General features: G+C 33.3%; 3 protein-coding genes and 1 long non-coding RNA gene across 8 annotated transcripts; 2 read left to right on the top strand and 2 right to left on the bottom strand.

Annotated features, from left to right (window-relative positions):
- Nucleotides 1–293: 293 nt before the first annotated feature.
- Nucleotides 294–14,486, bottom strand: LOC117218560 (uncharacterized). 5 transcript variants are annotated; one of them, XM_076523931.1, is made up of 8 exons: nt 14,391–14,461; nt 10,168–10,469; nt 9,954–10,079; nt 9,775–9,873; nt 9,527–9,680; nt 9,263–9,440; nt 8,931–9,096; nt 294–8,847 (listed from the first exon to the last, which is right to left on the bottom strand). In XM_076523931.1, coding segments are annotated over exons 3-8 (1,221 nt in total). In that variant the 5' UTR covers nt 9,956–10,079; nt 10,168–10,469; nt 14,391–14,461; the 3' UTR covers nt 294–8,225. The 5 variants fall into 5 exon arrangements, with proteins under 5 accessions (XP_076380046.1, XP_076380047.1, XP_076380045.1 ...); XM_076523932.1 differs by lacking the exon at nt 14,391–14,461 and adding an exon at nt 11,188–13,735 and having other exon boundaries at nt 8,931–9,093; XM_076523930.1 differs by lacking the exon at nt 14,391–14,461 and adding an exon at nt 11,188–12,547.
- LOC143259894 (uncharacterized) lies at nt 10,437–11,196 on the top strand. Its single transcript, XR_013033935.1, has 2 exons — nt 10,437–10,613; nt 10,817–11,196. It is a non-coding gene; the product is annotated as an uncharacterized LOC143259894 (long non-coding RNA).
- Nucleotides 14,487–15,227: 741 nt separating the features above from the next.
- On the top strand, nt 15,228–17,701 carry Rab21 (RAS oncogene family member Rab21). Its single transcript, XM_033467155.2, has 4 exons — nt 15,228–15,540; nt 15,656–15,823; nt 15,881–15,999; nt 16,091–17,701. Exons 1-4 carry the CDS (start codon nt 15,400–15,402, stop codon nt 16,329–16,331), a joined length of 669 nt encoding a protein of 222 aa, XP_033323046.1. The 5' UTR covers nt 15,228–15,399; the 3' UTR covers nt 16,332–17,701.
- A 1,559-nt stretch (nt 17,702–19,260) lies between these two features.
- Nucleotides 19,261–22,875, bottom strand: RhoGAP68F (Rho GTPase activating protein at 68F). Its single transcript, XM_033467020.2, has 10 exons — nt 22,616–22,875; nt 21,835–21,942; nt 21,547–21,675; nt 21,121–21,301; nt 20,823–21,041; nt 20,619–20,717; nt 20,342–20,529; nt 20,062–20,262; nt 19,872–19,978; nt 19,261–19,788 (listed from the first exon to the last, which is right to left on the bottom strand). Exons 1-10 carry the CDS (start codon nt 22,662–22,664, stop codon nt 19,615–19,617), a joined length of 1,455 nt encoding a protein of 484 aa, XP_033322911.1. The 5' UTR covers nt 22,665–22,875; the 3' UTR covers nt 19,261–19,614.
- Between the last annotated feature and the right edge of the window lie 362 nt (nt 22,876–23,237).

The following is a 23,237-nucleotide window of genomic DNA, read 5'->3' as shown; positions in this document are numbered from 1 at the left end:
GTTTATTATATATATATATAATAAATATATATTATATTATTATATTATATATTATATTATATATATAATATAATAATATATTATATAATATATATTTATTATATATATTATATCATATGCACAATGATAAATATTATACGTTTTTTTATCCTACTGATAATTGTACAAATTGATAAACTGATTGTGATATTTACAAAAGAGTATTTGTTATTTTTAACTGCTTTTACGTAATGAATACTTGAGATAAAATTCCTAGATAACAGAACAAGTAAAAAGGATAATAGCTCAAGCAATTTCGTATATAATATTTTAATCAATGTTTAACAATTGGAATAAGTACATAATACTTTTTCGCAGTTTGTTCACGGCGCAATAGTTAAAAATTTTAATTCGCTATGCATTGTCCAGAAGACTATATGTATATATATATATATGTATGCATTTAAAAGACTACATGTATGTATAATATAGCATGTGCCGTATATCGTAGTATAGGTAGGGTGAAGGAGATTCTCTTTTAACCATTTTATCTTACTTGGAATCTCCTACATTTTATTCGCACCATCGATGCATATACCACGATTCATGCCCCAGCATGTACGTACATATTATTTCGTACATACAATATGATATAAAAAAATTCTTATGTACAATTATATCTATACATGACCGTATATGTATAATGCGTGTAATCGTGTAAAGATATAAATTACAAAATCTAATTATTAAGAAATATCCCAAATATGGTAGCATACCAGAGTATGCTATGCCGAGTGCACGTTGCTCAGGTGATTCTTAATTGGGCGGCAAATGGATTGACCAGTATATGTATTATATGTATGTACACAGTCATTTCTCTCGCGTTGTCCTTCAGCTTGTAAATAAGAAATGAACGACTCGGGAAGAGGCTCGCTTTTATAGTTGTTGACAATCGGTAACTATAAAAATAAACCGCGAGCCTCGACTAATCGTATCTCCTTTCCCGAAGTTGTTCGTTTCTGTTTACAAGCCGAGGGACAATGCGAAAGAAATTCGGAGCGGCGTGTAATAGTACGCATGGAAAATGTAAGATTTTATTTTAGCTTTAGCAGCGTTGCTCCTATATTATAGCGATCGAAGAAAAGAAATATTGAGTGTCGCATATCTTAGTTATTGCATGTGTACAAAGACGACGTTCGTCACTTTAACGATACTATTTCGATCGGTTCAGAGGTATCAATATTAATTTGCGTTTCTATTAATGAAGAATCACGTGTCATCGTCCTCTTAAAAAATAGTATTTTTTTAAAAAACATGCTTCGGTAGAGCAGGGTTTCTCGCACTGCCAGCTACCTTGTTCGTTCTTTGACAACGTTACCTTCAATAATTTGTTTATTCATAATTTTCTGATTTTTCTTTTATTACGATTAATTGAGTTTAGGATACAAGGAATTTCTACAAAAAAAATGTCCATTATGGGATTATTATACATATGTATGCATATACATATATATACATGCATAATACAACGAATATGTATATACACATACATATATATATTTATATGTTTAATATATAATTTTTTGAGTAAGCATTTTGCACTTTCATCGGTCCATGATTAAATACGAGTACTATAATACGATCACTCGAAAATATTCAATGTCTCATTCAACCCTCCAAATGTATAGTTATATGAATCCTTTTTAAGGAATTACATTCCGATCACCACAACATTTTTAATTGCACTTTCATTACTTTTCTTCTTTTATAGATATTTCATGAAAAGATTCTTCGCATCTTTCCGATACCGAGCGTTGCTTATCGATCTACATACAAAAACAACACACAATAGAGGGTTAAATTATTTCCTACTCAATTTCGTACCGGAGATCATCAAATATTCAAATGCAAAATGCTTCGTGCCGATGTTTTAAATAATTTTCGTAAACGTACAAAGTTTATATAAATTTCTTAGGGATTTCTATGCTTTCGAGTAAGAATAGAAACTGAGAATAGCGAATTCTCGATTACAATCGTTCATCAACTGTACCTTCACAGACAGTCATACTTGACTAATCATCACAGCAGAACAGCAACGACATAATTGTAGACTTCGTCTCTGCAAATTTGTTTCAACTGAGAAATCATAGAAGAAGAAATGTACCTTAATAAGAACGAGATGAAAAAAAAGAGAGATTATTGCGCATCCCCTAAATACGTCTATGTATACATATACTATATATATATTCACGATATCGTTTATTTATCTATCAAAATTTGGTATCTCACAGACTTCTTTTATACGTGTGTGTATATATAGATGTACATATATTCATTTTGCTTTTATCTTCTTTTTTTTCTTTCTTTCTCAATATAATAGTGTAAATCCATTGATTCGCAATTTGTCTGTTAATTAATCTATCTCTTTTTTTTCTTATAAAAAACAGTTCGACAATATATTCAATGCGTGTGTATGTGTGTGTGTATATAGTCTACGAAATCGAATCGAAATAAAACGGTCGTTCGGTTAGAAATAGTTCTATTCATATACTATGTAATATTAGCGATAGCATTATCTATCTTCGATTTGTATGACTAATAGAGTCTTAAGTATTGTATCGTTCTATTACAAAGTTGTAGATAACTTGACAGTGGCATGTTCCGTTCAAAGTAATGGAACGACCATCTCTCACCGGATGTCATTGAACCAGTTGGTCAATCCTAATACTTCCACGATCATTGTACAATCATTGGAATTGGTGCGTTAGAATCTACACTAACGTAATATACACACATATATATACATATACATACATATTGTGTATATATATATATATATATATACATATATATGAACAAATATTTATACCATACAATATAATAATCATTGCTATAACGAGATATATTTGTTTCGTGGCAGTCGTCGTTCCTTATTATTAGAATTTTATTAACATACGCAAGAAATGGTACAATATCCTTGCTTATCTGTAGTAGTTGTAAATAAAAGTTATCTACTAAATACATCAATCAGTCTCTCAATCATTATTTAAATATTGATGTAAATGTTTCCATTCTTCTCTTAGCTGTTTTTGTGGCAGCGCATCGTACGCCGTACGGCCACACTGTCCCACCGTGTTTATAGTTGGAACAAAATCAATTGGGGCATTAAACGAAGAAACCATCCTCGGATATTACAGTAGAATATCGTAGAATGGGATTTAGTCTAGTCCAAAGTAACCGACTGAATTTGATCCAATTATAAATGTTATCGCGCGATCGAATCCTCTCTTTAAAAAAATGCCTATGCACGTAATATGATATATATGTATGTTTAATAATGACCATTTTATGTATACTTATACGAATATTTACACACGTCTTTTCCTATGCCACAAAATTGTATCATTCCTTTCATATGTCTGTCTCTTTCAGTTTAATTATGGATTAGAAAGATCTCTAGTAGGACACATCAAGTTTTGCTACCCTCGAAATACTAAAAAGAAAGAAAATCAACGAAAAAAAAGAGAAGGAACACAAAGATATTTGTTAGGAAATAAGTTTTTGTAAATATATATAATAGATGCACAAGAGAATCGTCTACGATCACGAACCGAACCGAATGCTTGCACCAAAGGGTTCTCTTCTAAATGCGATTATAAATTATCGTATCGTGATAAATACTTAAAATTACAGGACGAACATAATCACACTGCGGAAAAAGAAAATGTTCTTGACTTGCTGCCAGACAGACATAGCGAATAGTAATATGTGCCCCGGTATTTTCCATCTACTTTTGCCTATGTCGCCCATGATCTCTTAAAATCTCAAATATAAAAAAGTTCGACGTAGAAAAAAAAAACTTGCAGGATACTCTTGGAAAAAGTCGTTCGTACGTTTCGTTTTTCTTTCTTTCATTCTTTTGTCATTGCAAAATATTCAATATCGGAATCTGCCAGGTCACTGTAGTAAAATATTTGCACCACATTTTCCACTACCTAGATTTCTTTTCATCGCTCTCTCTCTCTCTCTCTCTCTCTTTCTCTCTCACTCATTCTCTCGATCAGTCAGTTATATTCTGGTCATCGTGAATATTGAAAGTCATACGGATTTTGAAAAACCACATTCATCGATATCATAGACTATACACACGAATATGTATACATATACATTAATTTTTTCATATTCTGAGCTTCTTACACGACACGTCGCATCGCGTATTCCGAAATTTGTATTCAATAATTTCGGTAGTGAGATACGCGCGTCTACCAAAATGTATATAAAAGTCAGCAAGACGTGTCAATTTTTCTCTGCGATTTGATTTATTTCTTTTTTTTTCATTCTGTTATAAAAATCCCCGCTGCTGAGGACAGGAAAAAATTGACACATCGTGAACGTGTATAAATTTCAAAATGCTGTGCATCGGATGGACCACGTGTGATGTTTGTTTTTTTATCGCAATGCTTAAGACTTGCAAAACGTTTGTAAGATTTACTGAAAGCTGGAACAGCGAATCTCGGAAAGAAGAAAATATTTTCTAATAACTTAGCCACTATATAATATATATATTTCTTATCCATGTAATGTTTTAACTGTGTAATTCAATGCGATTGAGAACTGTTCAGGAAGACGATTAAAGCAGAAGAAAAATTTTAAGTACATAAGTATTTCAATAGATCTCACAAACTGTGTGTGTAACTTAAAATCGTATTTTGCCTCAATTTTTCTATGAATCAAAATAAAGATTAAGTATTTCAGAATTACGGTAAATCCTCTCAAATTGTCCCTCAGCTTGTAAACAAAAATGGTCAGTTTCGGAAGAGGAGATACGATTATTCGAGTCTCGCGGCTCGTTTTTATACACTTGCCTATTTTCAATAATTATAAAAACGAGGCGCAAGGCTCGAACAATCGTATCTCCTTTTCCTAAATTTTTCACTTACAAGCTGAGGAACAATTGGAGAAAATTTACTATATGTTATATTCCTATGTATCTTCGTAGAAAAACGTAATTCAAGTTATATACGATAGCAATGCACACGAACTGTAATCATGTTATTTTATTTAAACAGTTTTTTTTTTTTCAAGGACGTTTAACATATTGGAAATGACACATGCTCTTCCTTAACTTTAATGTAACATCCCAATATCTATAGAAGATAATTTGATGTTTGTCCACAGCTATTCGAATTATCCATAAATAATATTATTTTCATAGCTGCACATACAATATATTCATTAATAATCTTTCTATCGATAAAGTTTTAATTTGTCATCATTTTTCTGTTTTAAAAACACACGCAATTATTTGTATTCTTTATGTATCACGCAATTATATTACTTCGAATATGAGACCATTTTATTTATATATATGTATATATATATATTCATGTACAAAATTTCCTTACGCACACATATGAATGTTTCTAGTGCCTAATCAATCTGTGGGCACCATTTATATATTTCTCAAGTTACAGTAATTTCTCTCACATTATATCCCTCGGTTTGGGAACGACAATGAACAACTTGGGATGATACGATCATTCGAGAGTGTGCGGCTTATTTTTATAGTTGGCGATTATCAACAACTATAAAAACGAGCTACGAATCTCGAACAATCGTATCTCCCCTTCCCAAGTTGTTCATTTTTTCTTTTTTTTCAAGCTTTGAGTGAAATTACTGCACGTATTATTAACACTCAAGAACTAGATTAATATTCATACTAATTGAAAATAAATAATTCTTCGAATATTGCCAGCAGATTGACCTGGAATCGAACGCGAGGCACGTTCTTCTTCCCTGGCAGTGCTACAGATGGTTTATTTCATAAAAAGCAAAGATTAATTTGTATAAAAATATATATAAATTTACGTAGAAAAAGAATATTATATATTGCAAGTAAATAAACTTACAAAATAAATAAGTTAAACAAGTATTCCTTATTTTTTCCGTTTAGAGGAAGGATCATAGACTAGATATAAAGATTATTTAAAAAATTATATTAGTTATGTGCTGAACGAGTATATTATAGAAACCTTAATTGTAATTTGAGCGTCTCGAGTAGCAAGATTCATTATATTTCTGACTGTTAATAAAAGATCAATCTTACACAATAGTGCTAAACGTATGGCTTGTTCATCTATGATCCGACCTTAATTCTTAACATATATTAATTATTATAAATCATAACGTGCCAGTTACAACAAAAAACCATAGCTATTAATATTCACAGTAAAGAGATCATAAAGTCTCCTAGGCAAAGAAATGTACAATTGAAATTTGTCGAAGGACAAGGTGGTCGACATTGTCCTTGAACAAATTATATAGTTTCGATGTTTGATTTCATATGAAAAACTGTTATCGTTTCCTTGTTACGTAACGATTGTCAATCAGCTTAAGCCAGATGGGCAACAAACACAGTACTCTAAAACGTAAACGAACTTTTTCTGTCAGACAAGAGTCCATCGTGAAGATTGCCAATATCCCAGAAGTAGATTACTCTTAAATTTTATTATTATTACTCTTACTTTGCGTTCTTTTAAATACTAAGATTTTCTTGTTTCAATTCCGCAGTCAAATATAACGCTTTCATAAAAAATTTGCATTATCGCCCAAATGATTTGTCGTTGCTATAAAATAATGTCTATCTCTCTCGTATCTTTGGCGTTGTCGTTAAAGTAATGTTAACTGTACGTTTACAATTGTTATGGATGTTATCTTTTAATAGGATCGAGTTTATATCTTGCTTCAGGTGCATCTTACATGTAATATAAGTCTTAAAAAACTTGTTTGTTGCGATTACTCCTGGGTTCCACCACAAAAACTACTTCGTATTCAAATTTCGATTGTGCGTGTGTCGTTCAAATGTTTAACCGTGAAATGAAAAGGAAAGAACGTGTTTGAAAAGTCTGAATAATCCAATGATCACAGTTAATCGGTTTCCAACAGGTACTTTCGTGTGCTTTTGTTCGGTCGTGTGCCCATCTCTGAAAACTAGGAACTAACAGTTTTCACTTATTTACCATTATCATACTTATTTCCATAGGTCAATAATCTGCTGTTCATTAATTTCTTTTTTACATTAATTATACAGTAACCCTGAAATATATTATAACAAATTTTACTGGTCCAGTTTGCCAATCTGATTGCCTTATTCTCGTTCAATTTCACTCTCTAGTAATACTGCCTAAATATATCATCATACTGATATGATGCTATTCAACAGACTTCGTTTAGTTTATTATAAAGTTACCCTTCGTATTTATTGCTATCAATGGGTCAGGATTTACAGTACCCGAACACATTCGTTCCTTATGTTGAATTACTTATTTTTAACGTCATGGACCTTTGCATGAATCATATTTATCAAATGCATCTGGTACAATGTAGCTATCGTGACCCTAAAGTGAATTCGTTCTTTTTTCTTCTCTCTTAATTTTTGGACCCAAATGTTTGAAAAATGATTGGCATCTTGGAACTTCTATACATATATTCACATTTATGATTGCAATTTTATGTAAAGCCCAGAAAACGAAAAGCTATGGATAAGAAAGAAACCCTTTTTACACCCACACGGTTACTTCGACTAATGCTTAGAAATAAAAGATACCATAAACTGCCACTTGCTGAATAATAACCTTATATCTCACAATAGATTATAATGTCATCACAGTATTTTGATGTACGTAGCTAATCATTACACTTAAAAAGTAATTGAAAACTCCCTGCATACTGGAAAACATTTTGCAAGGAGTTTACAATTATGTATATATATATTCATGGCAGTTTATAAGTATTTTTTTATCTATGCTACAAACAGCATTCCAGTAGAAACATCGTGCCCTTTTTCAACTGTGCTCTCGTAAGAATCAGCTAACAGGCATGGAACGTACTTTAAGAGCTCGCGTCCATGAAGACAATATAATATGTAATTTTATATATATATATATTATATATATATTTTTAACAACCAACGATCGAGGATATATATCCTGTGTAACCTTTCCCAAGAGCACTATATGTCTACTGTACACTATAACAGTTCTTCTAATCACAAGAATTCACTTTCCCATCATTCATAACATCATAAACTCTCTGTGCTCGATATGATAAAACTTAAACACTCTCATCCAGAGCCTTTGTGATCTGGGATAGTAAATGGTAGCATATTTAACACACAATTTTGTATCATAGCATATGTCTATGTGTAAGAAAAAAAAAATAAATTAAAACTCTATGAGAGACTGACATTAATTAGAGACTGACTGCCTTGAGGAGGCTGCGTGCATGGCAAAATCGACGAGCGGATTACTTGGGACGGTAACAATGGAGTGTGAAGTACTACTGCTTAAAGTAACATTGGTAGAAGAAACTAAAGACAATGGCTTACAAGACAGTTGATCAATCTGCTTAATAGGTACCAACTTGATTGGCACATCTGTTTTTAACCTGACAGCTTCCGATACTGGTATAGCTTTTAACTGAACACTTTTCAACGGTTGTATCTTGACCGCTGATTTTACAGTAGCACTCGTACTTTGTATAATTTTAGTAATCTTACTTTCACCAACTCCTTGATTAGAGGATTCATCGTAGCCAGAATCTGATGACGAGTCACTAAACGTCTTATTTGTCTGCTTAGAGACAGTAGTCTCTGTACCAGACTCTACACTATGGGCAGGACTAGCAGACGCGGAACTGTGGACAGGGCTGGCTGATGCGGAACTATGCACAGGACTGCAACTTAATGCATTTGTTTGTTGTTGTCGTTGTTGTCTAGCTATACAACCGATGCATGGTTTTATTAACGAAGGATCCACTATTACTTCCCCGTATGGACCTTTGAATATTGTTCCACAACAAATTACCTCCCTGAAATTAAACAACGAATCCATACTATATTAACTTAAATGTACGAGTTATTCGAATTAAAACAAGTTAGTCAGTTAACTTACCTTTTGAAATACGACAAATCGATAAATCCATTAACAGTTAAATCATCCTTTGATTCCGAAATATCCTGCATATCTAATTGTTTTTCAGTCACTGGAATATCGTCGCTGCCTACAGGACTGCCGGCACGACTGGAGCCTTTACTGCCATTTCCATTTAAATAGTCTTCTATAACAAAAAATTCGAAATTATGCAATCTAAAATTTTCAAAGTCTTTTTTTTATAATTAAAATTTACTTCATCAGAGATAAAATGAAAAGTTTGCTAAATTAAGAAATAAATCTTATTCATTAAAAAATGCGTTTTATTTTAACACAACCAATTCATTACGTACCTGTTAAATCATCGCTCATTGCTGGGCTTTGTTCACGATCTCTATCAGTTTTTAAATAGATATGTTTCTTCTTCATTATCTTCTCAAATTTTTCTGGTAGATCTTTTATTTTCTTTTTATTTTTTGATTTAAATTTGGTTAACGACTTTATGCCAGGTCCTGCACGTGCATCAACAACCTGTACAAAACAAAAATTTAATTCATAAATAAGGTTGTGACTAGAGAGGAAATTGAACAAATAGTAGCAGTTTTATCGAAACTCACGTGTCTCCAGTTGCGATTACTTCCTGCTGGTAATTTCTTCCATCTTTTCACTAAAAGAACGCATGCATTACAAATTTCCCCGGTGCGCCTTTCCTCGAGTTGGAAACATTCCATAAAATCATCCTCGTATTTTTTACTGTCTGTGAACCGCGAGCTATGTGAACAGAAAAAGATTTTATTTTTATTTTTTTTTTATTCTTAAGGGAACAATTCATTATTTCATTATTAAAAGTTATTTCATAACGTACCTGCTAGACTTGGCCTTACAAATGCAACACCCAGTACTAGATCGATAGACCTTTGGCTTGTGAAAACTAAACATTTTGCAAGTTATTTTGACGCTGCTCCTGTAAAAGCAAAAACGATTAAATAATATTTTCAATGCCGGTACAAGATTATCTGATTAAAATTTTGTATAAAATCTTACATAAACAAAGTATATCACACGACAAGAAATTCATAATAAAACCAATAAAAGTTTATTCCAACTGAATTCACTCCGATACCATCGAGAATTTACAATCGATCTACATTTATAATTGTAATTAATTACCTACAAAGAAGAATTGCATATAGGTACAAGGATATAAAAAAAAAAACGTTTAACCGTATGTGAAGAACGCGTCCTGAAAATAATGTACCTTTATTGAATACAGCATTTTCGATGATCGTGTGACCGTAGTCGAAATTAGCTTCGTTCTGTCCGTACGGTATAAAATCGTGTATAAAATTCATTCGCGACAATTTTTTACGACGAAAAAATTGTAGATCGTCACCATCTTTATAATACTTGTTTACATCGATTCGTTGCCAGTTCAGTAACTAACACCGCGATTTCGGCTTGACAGTGTATACGTGCAAGACGCTACGCGCCGTGACACACGCATTGCTACTAGGGGGCGTCCATAATCTCACGAATCCCCACTTATATTACACGATAAAACTGCAAAGAAAAACAATATGCTGAAGGAAATCGACACTTCACCCAAACGTTTCTTTCTACAAAGAACCTCTTCAAAAACTCTGTGACTTGCAATATTATATTATATTGTTGTGACTACTTGTTTCATTCATGTTAATGTTAAACGTATGTACAATACATTCAACTATATTAGATCACGCTTCTTTCTAATACAAGTACCCTCCTCTGCAGAACATTATTAATGCTTTTCATTCGAATCGTATTGTTTCACGATTCAATGTATTAGTTATTTCAATGTTATTTATAATATATACAGAGAGACATTTAATGCCTGTAAACACTGACCTATGTATGTGTATCAATTGCAGCGAGTTCCATAATATTACGTATACAATGTAACGAAAGCATTTCGAGCAAGAGAACTTATCGATAAATAAATACATGAAAGAAGAAATCACGATAATGTTAGTGAGATAAGATTGTGTTCAATTTTAAATGAGGAGAGAAAAAATAGGAAATTATGCTGTCTGCCACAACAAGGGTCTAAAAATAGTGAAACGTGAAACCACAACAAAAATGTAATACGCGACCGATACAACGAAGCATCGGATTTCATAAAATATCGCCTCTTCGATTAAGTTTTAGAACGACAATTAAGCCATACCCAGTCAACAAGCGCGTGTAGTACAAGTATACGTTAACTTATATGTCTGTTGTTTGATAAATATTAAATATGTACCTTGAGCGATACCGGAATACTTCTGAAGTGTCATCGGAACATAGAAAGATCTGCGTTGTTTTCCCAAGCCCGTTCTCAAAAAACGATCGAGCGAATTTTTTTTTTTATCTCTATCGTGATCATTCGCTTTTCTCTTCTATGCTTCTTTCGTTTCGAGTAAATTTGAAAAGCAGATCTTTGGCGTCACGGAACAACAGATCGTTTACCATGGCGAATGAGAATTTGAAATCTAGAAGGGCGTGTTTGACTTCGACAAGTTCGTTGGTCGCCAAGAGGAATATGTATACGTGCGCGAGACGGTTATTCGTTCGAGATACACATGTTGGAGTAGGTGCAACGCGCGGAGGCAAACCAGTTTTCCTTCGATATTCCGAATTTACTCTGTATAGTACCCCATCCGTCCTTGTCTTTCTCAAGGATGATTTTATCCAGGAGCGTAACAGCATTTTCAATGATTCGAACGTATCGCCGACGTCGGCTGCACTATAACGTACCCCTTGCGTATTTTACCTCGTCGTAATGAAATAAAAATGACTCCCTTCGATTAGATCTTAGTAACCATAGTTCTAGATTATTAGTTACGAAAGCTATGCGATTTTTCGATCAACTTTATAAATAATAAAGTTTAGACCAATTAATACGTGTACCAGCTGTAATAGATAATATTGTTCGACGAATGTATGTTGAGAACTGGTCGGCTAATTTGCTAGTAAGGACGAGTGCAATTTCGATCCTTGCGTCACGAGCATGCACAGCCCTGCATATTAACGTCTTTCTTGGTCTCGGCGACGCAAACGACATATTTTTTTCAGTGATTCTGGGAGTGGCGCCATCGGTAGTTGAAACCACAAAGCAAGAATGTTGCAACGCACCTATACGCGAAAAAATGTAAATGTGCTTTCGCCTCGTTGCAGTCGATGAGCATGGTGTGAGGGGGAAGGCAGACGATGTAAGGCGTAGTGTAAGGGACATCAGACAACAGGAGGGGGAGGGGGGGTAGCGATGTTGCCACGTGGTTTGTTGATCGGTTGCTTCTTCATCCCGATACGACTCGGATCTCTGACCCCACTGCGCGGACATTAAATAGTATTTCGTATTTTCTTTACACAACTGCACGGTTTCCGTATCAATCAAATAACAATAAAAAGAAAAACACTAAAAATATGCTAACCAATTAATGAAAAGCTCGTTGCAATCTCAAAAACTGTTTGATGCATCGTTATATTTCGAGTTGTACATTGTTGTGATGCTCGCATAAATTTAATCTGTTTATCTTCGTAAAGATTAATACTATCATGTAATATACACATGTTTGTGACGAGATTAAATTTATAAAAACAATTAGAGAGCATCGCTGAAATGATTTTGAACGATGTTTTTTTTTGTTATTTTGAATAATAAATAGAAACGAAACGCTCGCTTTAAGGGAAAAATGAACAAACAAAAATTGCACCGAGTCGAAACGACGTGTCCCTGACATGATAACTCGGTAGTTCAACTTTCCTTCTCACTTTTACAGTTGCTCCGCCGTTTTAAAAATAGAAGACGGCACCACCCCCCATGTAAATACGTGTCACCCGATTCTACGAGTTGTTCAACAGATTACCGAGTTGGTCGATTAATTTAATTTACGCATTGAATAAACAATTAGCACGATTCTCACCGGCGATAATGTTACTCCGAACCGAGAGACTTCGATTTCATTCGGGCGATGTTTAACGATGTCGCAAGTATCTGATCGAGATGACCTACATTATGATAAAACTGGTTCCGGTATTTTGGTTGAAATAAAAATATCAAGACATATTTCTCCGCCATTGTGATATACAAGCTCGAAAAAACGATTTTCTATTTATAGAAGTGAAATTTAAATGTCATGAATATTAATCAGCAATTACAATCGATGTCGAGCACGATTAAATAATTTCTTTGATCGTGGCAATAAAAAGTCACATAATATTTGTACCCTCTGTTTTTGAATTGATAACAGTTTCCAAAGAATCTCAACGTTTAGAAGTTCATCGTAGACACGAATTTTCACAAGTAATTATCGCAGATATCAAAAGTGCTATTCAATTTGAGTGTTCAAGCTGAAAAGTCGGGGTAATGACAAAAAAGAATTTGGAAAAAATGTCTTGAGCTTTTTTTTTATTTAGCTCGAGGCAAAAAACCTATCACTTTTGTAGGACATATACATGTAAGATTGAATGCGAACATGAGGCTCCCTTTTCCAGGCACGATGGGCTCCTACCGAGGATCATTGGTGACAAGTCGTGTGCCATTTTCACGAACAGAGACAAAAAAAGAGATCTACGGACGAACGTGGTGCACCAAACGAAGGACGTGCACGAGCAGGAGACCGACATGGCGCGTGGCACAGTACGGTCGCCGCCATGGTCGGCTCTTTCCCTTCCCTCCGTCCTAACCAACCCTGTCTCGATCAACTGGCAGTATGTTGAACGAAAGATCGGATAAATATAACATTAACGTTGATCGATTGTCCAAAAATTATTCGACCGATCCCTCTCGAACAATCTATGTGACAATAAAGACTGACACGAACCTTGAGCGAACAATAAGGAGAAAAGTCAGCGACACGATACCCGCCACAAGCGGGCACGCCATGACAGATGATACGGCACGCACAAACAAACAAGTCCACTTGCCAAGTGGAACACCACGCAGGTAAAAACGCGGGAATTATCATCGGCCCGAACGACGAATAATACGCAGCGAACCCTCGATTCTTACGATGATCCACGAACGATCTTTTCTGTGGATTATTCGATGTCCTGTCAATGCAACGACCAGTGCCGACAATGAAAAATTCGTGAAGGTACGCGGTACCTACGACAATCTGGTGAAAGTTTCTTGTCGCACTTGACATAAACTACGAAAATTTTAGCGATTGCGGCAGCGTGCAGCAACGATTGATCTAGAGAACAACGAATGAACCGGACGAAACATGAAATAAATGTCAAATGTATTAGCGATAATACAACAGTAGCCTGGCAGATTTTCGTCATAGCGCCGAAGACGCTGACATCTCGGAACATATTTATTCAAAACACGTGAGTAATTTCGCATGACAATCTGCGAAGTTGCTGACAACGCGTCGCGTTATCAATATATCAGATTTTTGCGACACGTGCTCTCGAAATTCATATTAAGATGTTAAGATTAATGACAGAAGATTCGCTTACCTTTTCAATACAGGTGACGGCCAGATTTGAGAACTCTTTTGCGCAGACTCACGGCGCTGGCTCTCTTCTATACTTTAGTCAAGCGAGTTTCTGCAACCGTTCGAGACGGATATTGTTATTTTACGGTGCTGTTACATTTCTTGGCTTCCGACACGCACATTTTCTATGCAAATAAATTTTTATACGATGTATTTCATTTATTCGAGCAATAAATCGAGTTCAATTTATGTGCAAGTTTATCTTTAATATCGAAAATTTGACTTCCGGTGGGGGATTTGATTTTTGTCGGTCATCAGTTCAATGGTTTACCACCAGGGTACTGAGACGGTAAAAATTCAATTTTTCAGTTACAAATACGATCAAACCGATAATCTTGATCAAAATTTACCTTGTAAATCTATAAGCAAACGACAATGTACATGGAATTTCTAAGAAAATTTCTTCTGTCAGAATAATCGAAAGATTATTGCGGCAGCTTGGTAACAGGGAATGTAGCGCCATCTTCGCGAGTAACGAACGTAATAAAAAAACGCCAGAATACAGGTTTTTTAAACGCAACACAATGCAACGCTTAGAAGAAACACTTCGTCTTTTGTACAATAGCATACACGAGGCGACTTAATCCTATCGCGTTAATGCACAACGTTTGAACAAAGAAGATTCCTTATTCGTTTAATAATGCGATTTTCCTGATAAATATTCGGTACAATATTTTGAACTTCATGGCAAGAGTACCGATCAAGTATTCGTGATTTGCCATCTATCGGTGATACATTTGAAACACGAAAGTACATTACATATGTATTCTCATATATGTACATACATTCATACATAGATGCATAGATGTTTTTGCTTTTTGTTTGCTCAGTGGTCATTGAAATGAAAACAGCTGATTGTTTCGTTTTAACCTTATTCGGCAGAAGTAAAAAACTAAGTACGTTCTGCGACAAATCTGTGACAACTTCAATTTGTTACGTTATTTGCTAAACATAGGAATTAGTTGTAAATTATGGCCAGTTCAATCAGCACCACTGGTAACGATTATAATTTTAAAGTGGTTTTACTTGGCGAAGGATGCGTCGGGAAAACTTCTGTTGCACTGCGATACGTCGAAGATACCTTCAATGCTAAACATCTTAGCACACTACAGGTTACAAATAATACTTTCTATAATTGTTTCGTGTTTCTATCTTCATCTGTGCTTTAAATTTATTTGTATGCATTTGTCGGATGTATTTTGACGTATCATAATTATTAACTTCCAGGCCTCATTTTTAAATAAGAAATTAACTATAAATGGAAAGAAGGTAAATTTGGCAATATGGGATACAGCAGGTCAAGAGAAGTTTCATGCACTTGGACCAATTTATTATAGAATGTCTAACGGTGCCATTTTAGTTTATGATATTACGGATGAAGATACCTTTCAAAAGGTATGTTCTAAGAGAACAAATATTTTTGTATGTTTTTTATTGTCACCTATTTTACAGGTGAAGAATTGGGTTAAAGAACTGAAAAAAATGTTAGGTAGTGAAATCTCTTTAGCAATTGCGGGGAATAAAATGGATTTAGAAAAAGATAGGAGCGTCGCTATAGAAGAAGCTGAAGAGTAAGTTTTTCTTCTGTATTAAAATTTACTGTAACTTAACATGTGCATTCGATAAGCGTACGACGATAATACAAAATTTATGTGATGTTAGATACGCGAAGCAAGTAGGAGCTATGCATTTTCACACTTCTGCGAAACTAAATCAAAATATCAAAGAAATGTTTCTGGAATTGACAAGACGAATGATACAACACGCGGATGAGGTTGAACAAAAATCGACGCTAACAAGGACAAGTAGTACACGACGCAATGTTGTTGTAGTAGAAGACGAAGCCGAAGAAACAGAACCAGTTAAGAGTTCCTGTTGCGGTGGCTCTTCACAAGCATCTTAATTTCAGATGTTTACCTTGTGATGATTTCTAATTCTAATCATGTTCTATGTATATATAAAAAATGTAATTGTTTTGCAGGCTACTGTAATATTTTTTTCAAATTCTTTTGATAGTCTTATAAAATGATCATATCATGATTATGAAATTACATTAATGAATTTTCTGTATTGCATCGATACAATGCAGAAAGATATATTATGATAAGTTTGTACAGATTTAATCATGGTTTTTGTTTACATTTTGTACTGTAAACAAATAGAAAATGTTATAATTTTTCTTAATATTGTTTAATGCCACTAAACAAACGAATAATAGGATAATGAAAGTTGAATAATATTGCAATATACTAAAAGATTCAGTGTTCTTATAGCATGGACAATTTTCAAGATTTTGTATCTACAGTGATTGAATATCTACTGTAAACCCTATGAATTTAGAATCTTTTATACATATTTACACAAGTACAGTTTTATTTGAAATGTTTCTTATAAACGTTCGAATAACTCTAATTAGCGTAATAATTATATATACATTATAAAAAATATACAGAATGAGTCACCTAACATTTTCATCTAAAATGTCTCTGTTGTTTTTAATGATATGAAAAAATATCTAAGGAAAATAATGTTTTGACCCAATGGGGCAATTATTGTGATGGAAGAGATCTTTCTGAAGGCCTGAATCAACAACTTTTTTCTTATACATTTTCTTGTATCATTGGAAACGATAGTGATATTTTAGGAGAAAATCTTAAGCAATTCACTCTGTACAGATATATAGGGTAGTAGAGTTGGTTACTGAGGGATGACCAATCACTATGCCTTTGGTTTATTTTGTGATTTTATATTTATCGAATATGAACAAAATAAAGAAAAAATGCAATATGTCTTGATAAATGTAAAGTTAATTATGTCCATAAACAAATCAAAGGCACAGCAATTGGTCATGCCACAGTAACTGGCTCCGCTACCTTGTATATCAGTTTTAATCATGTACATATTAATATTGGTAATATGTTATTGTACAAAGTCTATAAAGGCAGTGACTGATAAGCTATGTATATCATGAAATATATAATATTTCATTTCTTTTAATAGAGCGATAAATATAGGTATAAAATGTGATGCCTAAAAATAATTTAACTGAGTATATTATAAGAAATACTATTTTAAGAGTTGATTTTCATGTATTTCAATATTTCATTACATTTAACAGATCCTCAGTTCACTTGTAAACCAAATACGTTGTTATTCATGTATATCGTGTAGCTGGAAGATTTATCATAATTACCAGATGTATGTATTTCTGTCATATAAATGTATGTATATTTAAATACCATTGTGTTTTAATAAAAAGTTAATTAACATATACATATACGTAATATGATGTTATTTCTTGGGAATGTCATTTATAGTTTATTTAATAGAATCATTGTTTATATTGTAGTTCACAATTTAGATTAATCTATAATTAGTTACAAATTAAAAGACTGCTGGAAAATATAGTTACCCTTAATTTAATTACATGCACGGCATTCATGAGACTAAAAGACAAATATTCTACTCTATCACAGGTACATACGTGGATTCTAAGTTCCACAAATCTATCTACTGTAGCAACATAACATTATTCGCGACGATTCATTATTTTTAAACATAATTTTTATCGTTAGTTTCACGTAAATTTATGGATGGACTGTCCATGGCCGTTTGTGAACAAGTAATTAATTTGGAACATCGGAAATGTGACAAGAAATGATTAATTTTGTAACATACATTTGATGACATAGCAATTATCTTAGTTTTTATATAAATAATCATGCTTTATTACAGTAACTTTATTCTACCAATAATAAGAAGGAATGTAATTAAATTGTATCAGTTCTATACAGGTCTGGGTTAGTCTTTTTTGATAACAAAAAGAGTTGTATTAGGCAATTAGCCTCTATATTATCCCAGAAACCCATAATGGCAGGACTATTTAAGAAAATATACAAAGATACGTATTAAATCTGGAAATTATTAGTAAGTCTCTTATCATAAAAAATGATAATAGACGTATTACACTAAATATTACATTACATAATACCCTGACAATTATTTTTAATCTAATCGTTAATGTTAAAATAATAATGAATAACATTTATCTCAGTTTTCATTATTATTTTGAACGAGAAAATAATCATATAGATCATTCTCTTTCTATTTCCATAGTTGTTATTTTACAAGCTGTAATCGTGTATAAACTTATAGACCAAACATCGTATAAGCATGCTAATCACATATAGAATATATTTCACTGCATTTACGTGATAATAAGAAGTTTCATTGCAATTTAAACTCTATTTTACGGTGTATTGCAAATTTAAAAAAAAACTCATCGTTTCTCGTATATCTATAATTAAGAAGACAATCTCATTTAATTGGACTAAAATTTTACATTACTATCAATTTTGGTGCGTATGTACATAATTTCAATAAAAAGGATGCCTGCCATATGCTATTGACATTGACTAATTTGTTATATTTTGCTTTGGCTATATTATTCTCAACTATAACAAGACGTAAATATCAAATAATTGTAATTTCTACAAATCTTGTCATATTCACTCCCCTTATAAATTAATAATATTATGCGATCAAGGCATCCTGTACATTGCCATACTTCTGCTCTTCTATTTTTATTATATTGTACTAATCCTAGCTTTTACAATAATTGTTTGAGATTTGCATGAATCTTTGGTATACCATTAATTTCCATATCCGTTCAAACATTTCTCGTCTAGTACTCAGATGTCTCTATATTATTTCAATAATTCAGTATTGTTTATTCGGAAATTATCGTACCAATTCATTAAAAAATCTTGTGCAGATTGTATAACTAAGCGCTATTTGTGACATTAGTAGGTATGCAAATATTTCTCTGTATATTCAAATATAAAAATATTTTAATCAACGAAGTACGGATGTTATAATTAAATATGAATATTATACATGATTTGTTATGTTCGTTCTTCAAGTTCCAACAAGTCTGATATGACTTCGAAGAGTTAAAAATGATAAATAAGACTCCTTTGTTCTTTTTTTTTATACTCTAAGATGAAGATCTCAAATACTTGTCGAACCTTTCATTAAAAACCCTATAAAATTTTCCTTCGAAGTTAGTTTGTTATTTTATACAATATCAAACTTGGCAGCAAAATTTGTAGGATTTCTCTCCTATAACATAGATAGTACTAATTTCGTTTCAAATTAGGCCTCCAAAATTTGATTCTAGAATCTTTTTAAATAATAAATATTGTATCTCGATGAATGAATAGAAAATCTATGAATTGGTTAATAGGACCTATTGCTGAGAGTGACATTCCACGGGATGGTGGTGCTCTGACAAGATTTGGACCAAATACCACAGCAAGATTGCTGGATGTCATTTTGTTTAAATCACATCTATCCATCACCTGTCGAAATAGTATGTTTTACTAGACGCTATTGTTTATTATGGAAAAACAAGCGAATAGTTATTAAAATATGATTATCTTACCCTTGACAAAAATTGTACAATATATTTTAAAACTTGATAGTTGTCTTCCGGTAGTTTCTCAAGTATTAAAATTTTTACTTTCCTTGGACGTTCATCTTTTGAAAGAGCTGGAATAGAAATGTTTTATACATGTACATAATATATTTATAAGCTAGAAACAATGGACAAGTATCGAGAATAGAAGACATACTCTGAAATTGTGTGATTTCATCGTACAGTTCATATGTCATTAGTGGTTCGTCTAATTCACGTAGACATGTTTTGAGAAGAACTGCTGCTATATGTGGATCTCCACGGAAATCGACAGGTAATCCTTGATTACAACGATTCTGGAGTTCTTTGATTACTGTTACATTAGCTGATCGTCTAAATATTCCTTCTGTTTCTAATGCTGTAGGAATACAACATCCAAAACTATTATTACATCTTCTTGATAGTATTATGACTGATAAGTGATTAGATCGCATTACCATCGGGAGTATCGAGAAATTCAACACACTGCCGTACTATAGGTGGTATAGGATCACCATTGTTGTTTTCTTTTATGAAGAAAAGGCTTGCTCCAAATTGAGTGGTACCAACTGGTGTTGCTACCGTACTCTGAGGCGGACTTGTAGGTAAATTCTTTTTATTCTTTAACATTAGCTGTTCATTATGTCTACAAAAGAATATAAATAACTAGTAATTCATCAAAATAAGAAATATGGTTAACGAAATTTGTATAACTGTAGGAAATGCTATGCTTACTCTATTACTTGAGGAGGTATAATAAGTTGATCGAGGTTAATATATTGTGCCAGTTCTTCCAAGTAATTAACATACATCATTTTACGACCAAATTTCGCACTAAAATAATAGAAATAACGATTATCAATGATATAGTAGAGGAAGCCTAATTATAGCGATACAGGGATGATATTTAACATTCTAAAAAATAAAAAAAGCAGTTACCTAATAGCCGGCTTAAATATTTGCCATACGATTCTGATGAAATTGGTTGGATGCACTAAATATAAAGCTTTTAAATTCTTTTTATACTTTCTATCAAAAGCTTTATATGCTTGCCATAACCAGGACAATGGCGGTTTATTTTTAGAGGTGAGACCATAGTGAAAATAAACAAGGCTATAGTCCTGTTCCACAAATGTGTCTAAAGTATGGGTAAGATACCTGTTACATAAATATGTAAATTACAGATTTTGGTACCAACGAACAATCTCTCAAAACATTGGAATAAAAATAAACAAACCTGAGGAGCTTGGCATGATTAAATGCTTCTTTTCCAACAGGAGGTAACTTGCATGCGGATACGACTATTACTTTGCGACCAGCACTATCATCTCCAACCACTTCTACAATACCGTATCTCGATATATCGATATAATCTTCTTCGTCTGCAAGGTCACCGTCCAATGCAGCAAGATCCTCCGCTACTCACCAAAACAATTTATATTCAAACAATAGTTCGATCTTAATTTTCTTTTGAGGTCTTTTTTACAAAATGGGTACCCAATATAACTTATTTAGATTATCACAAATGTCACATAACTCCCGTTTCTGTGCACTGTTATACCATGCAAAGAATAAACTGTACAATGGTCTACATAATTCACCTGCTATGCCCCAAATGCCATGACATTTAGTGGCTACTAACAGAAGATAAAAGGTCACACACCGGATTCGATAACTGGAGCATCTACCAAAGCTTCTTCAAAGTTCTCTTCGATCGTCCCATCGCTCACTGGACTCTCCAGATAATTGATCCTGGTACCAGCACCAGTGCTAATCAAATCCAATTTTTCTTCTAAAAATTATAAAGTTACAAAATAAATATTTTAATTATATTCTATAATAACTATTAAATGTATTTACAAATAACATAAACAAATGATTCTCTGGAAATGACGATACATTTAATTTAGATTTATCAAAAATTATTGTGTTTACGTTTAAAATATCTCACCGTTGTTCGAAGTAGTTTGTAACTCCGTATCATCGAACTCCAAGTTGGGCTCATAATCATGATAATCCGACAAACTTGGATATGGGTCTTCGACGTCATTAGCTATTGCTATTACAAAAACAAAAGGATGCGCATTATTCTCTATACCAAATATGCATGAATGAATCGAAGACCATTATACCGACCAATGCGGTTCTTTGTTCGACCAATGGTCTTGTCTTACAAGCCAGTTACTTACAAGATTTGTAAACAACAATTTAAAAAAAAAAAAGAAAGAAAACACGTTTGCATAAGAAGTGTCATAACAAATTGGTGTCTTGTATAAACCTAGCGGTTTTACGTTCTATACAATTTTTCCGATCACGTTACACGGCATACGATCTCCAATAAACATTTTATTGGGTTTCGTCGATGTTTACAAACTACCATAGATTCGTGAACCGTTCAAAATCCATACAATTCTCTACCGATACGTGTGTATATTGAAACCAGGCGACAGGACCTAGTCAAGATACTATATGGTTAGTCACCGATTTTTCGATACGCACTACCGTCTCAAAACGCGAAATTATTCGTCTGTTATCGACGTTTGTGTCCATATAGCAGACCAAGGTTCATCGTAATATGTTCCGTCGTTGGAACGAACACGAAAAAGATCTGTGTCGATCGCCAGGTGAATATTTTACAATGATCATTTCTAGGGGAACGAGTAGTTGACGTGACGTTTATTTGACACCTTGGGCAGCGTCAACAATCTCTCGACAGATCACGGAATACTCACCTGTCAAAGTTCGCGTTGGGCTGACCGTTGGTTGATAATCCGCTTCCATTTTCTGGCAACTGCGCGAATAAACAGTGCCCGGATTAATATACGGGGCGCTCTGTATACCCTGCCTTTACAAACGGACAACGTTTCTCTTCTCGAACGACATTATCTCGACGCGATATGGCAAGCCGACGTATTCACGTCACGCTTTCATCTGTTGTGTCGCTAATTGTAATTCGTAGTCGCTTGTAGTCGCTCGTCACTCCCTTTCCCCACCGTGCGATTAACGAATATCTTCATACTCTATCTCCTATTGGTCGATTTTGTGCTTTTGCGATTGTATCAATGGCGCGCTAAAAATATTGAAATATCACGTGACAAATTCAAATTCAAATTGAGAGCAACTACGTTCGGAAATAAATCAGTATTTATACAAAAACAAACTGCACGCGAGATTTATATAGAAATTAAAAACGATTTATAGATAATCTTGAATGAAAATCTTTTCTGAGCATAGAAGTAAACGTACGAATTGCGTTTTCCAAGATGTTCTGAGAAATGAAATGTCAAGTAATGCGCACGTATTTATTTCTTTCCTGAAATCATTAAGATATAAATATTCTATTAAAATAACGGC

The sequence above is a fragment of the Megalopta genalis genome, chromosome 7, assembly GCF_051020955.1.
Source record: "Megalopta genalis isolate 19385.01 chromosome 7, iyMegGena1_principal, whole genome shotgun sequence".
NCBI lineage: Eukaryota > Metazoa > Arthropoda > Insecta > Hymenoptera > Halictidae > Megalopta > Megalopta genalis.
The sequence above is the reverse complement of the archived record's forward strand: the minus strand, read 5'-3'. Positions and strand labels throughout refer to the sequence as shown.

Coding starts and splice junctions, on each gene's coding strand:
- LOC117218560 (XM_076523931.1), bottom strand. Junction 9,681..9,774: donor TGTAAGGCCAAGTCTAGCAG/GTACGTTATGAA, acceptor CTGTTCACATAG/CTCGCGGTTCACAGACAGTA. Junction 9,097..9,262: donor AATGAGCGATGATTTAACAG/GTACGTAATGAA, acceptor TTTTTGTTATAG/AAGACTATTTAAATGGAAAT.
- Rab21 (XM_033467155.2), top strand. CDS start 15,400: ATGGCCAGTTCAATCAGCACCACTGGTAACGATTATAATTTTAAAGTG. Junction 15,541..15,655: donor AACATCTTAGCACACTACAG/GTTACAAATAAT, acceptor ATTAACTTCCAG/GCCTCATTTTTAAATAAGAA. Junction 16,000..16,090: donor GCTATAGAAGAAGCTGAAGA/GTAAGTTTTTCT, acceptor ATGTGATGTTAG/ATACGCGAAGCAAGTAGGAG.
- RhoGAP68F (XM_033467020.2), bottom strand. CDS start 22,664: ATGGAAGCGGATTATCAACCAACGGTCAGCCCAACGCGAACTTTGACA. Junction 21,302..21,546: donor TGCTCCAGTTATCGAATCCG/GTGTGTGACCTT, acceptor TTTGGTGAGTAG/CGGAGGATCTTGCTGCATTG. Junction 21,042..21,120: donor AATCATGCCAAGCTCCTCAG/GTTTGTTTATTT, acceptor TTTATGTAACAG/GTATCTTACCCATACTTTAG.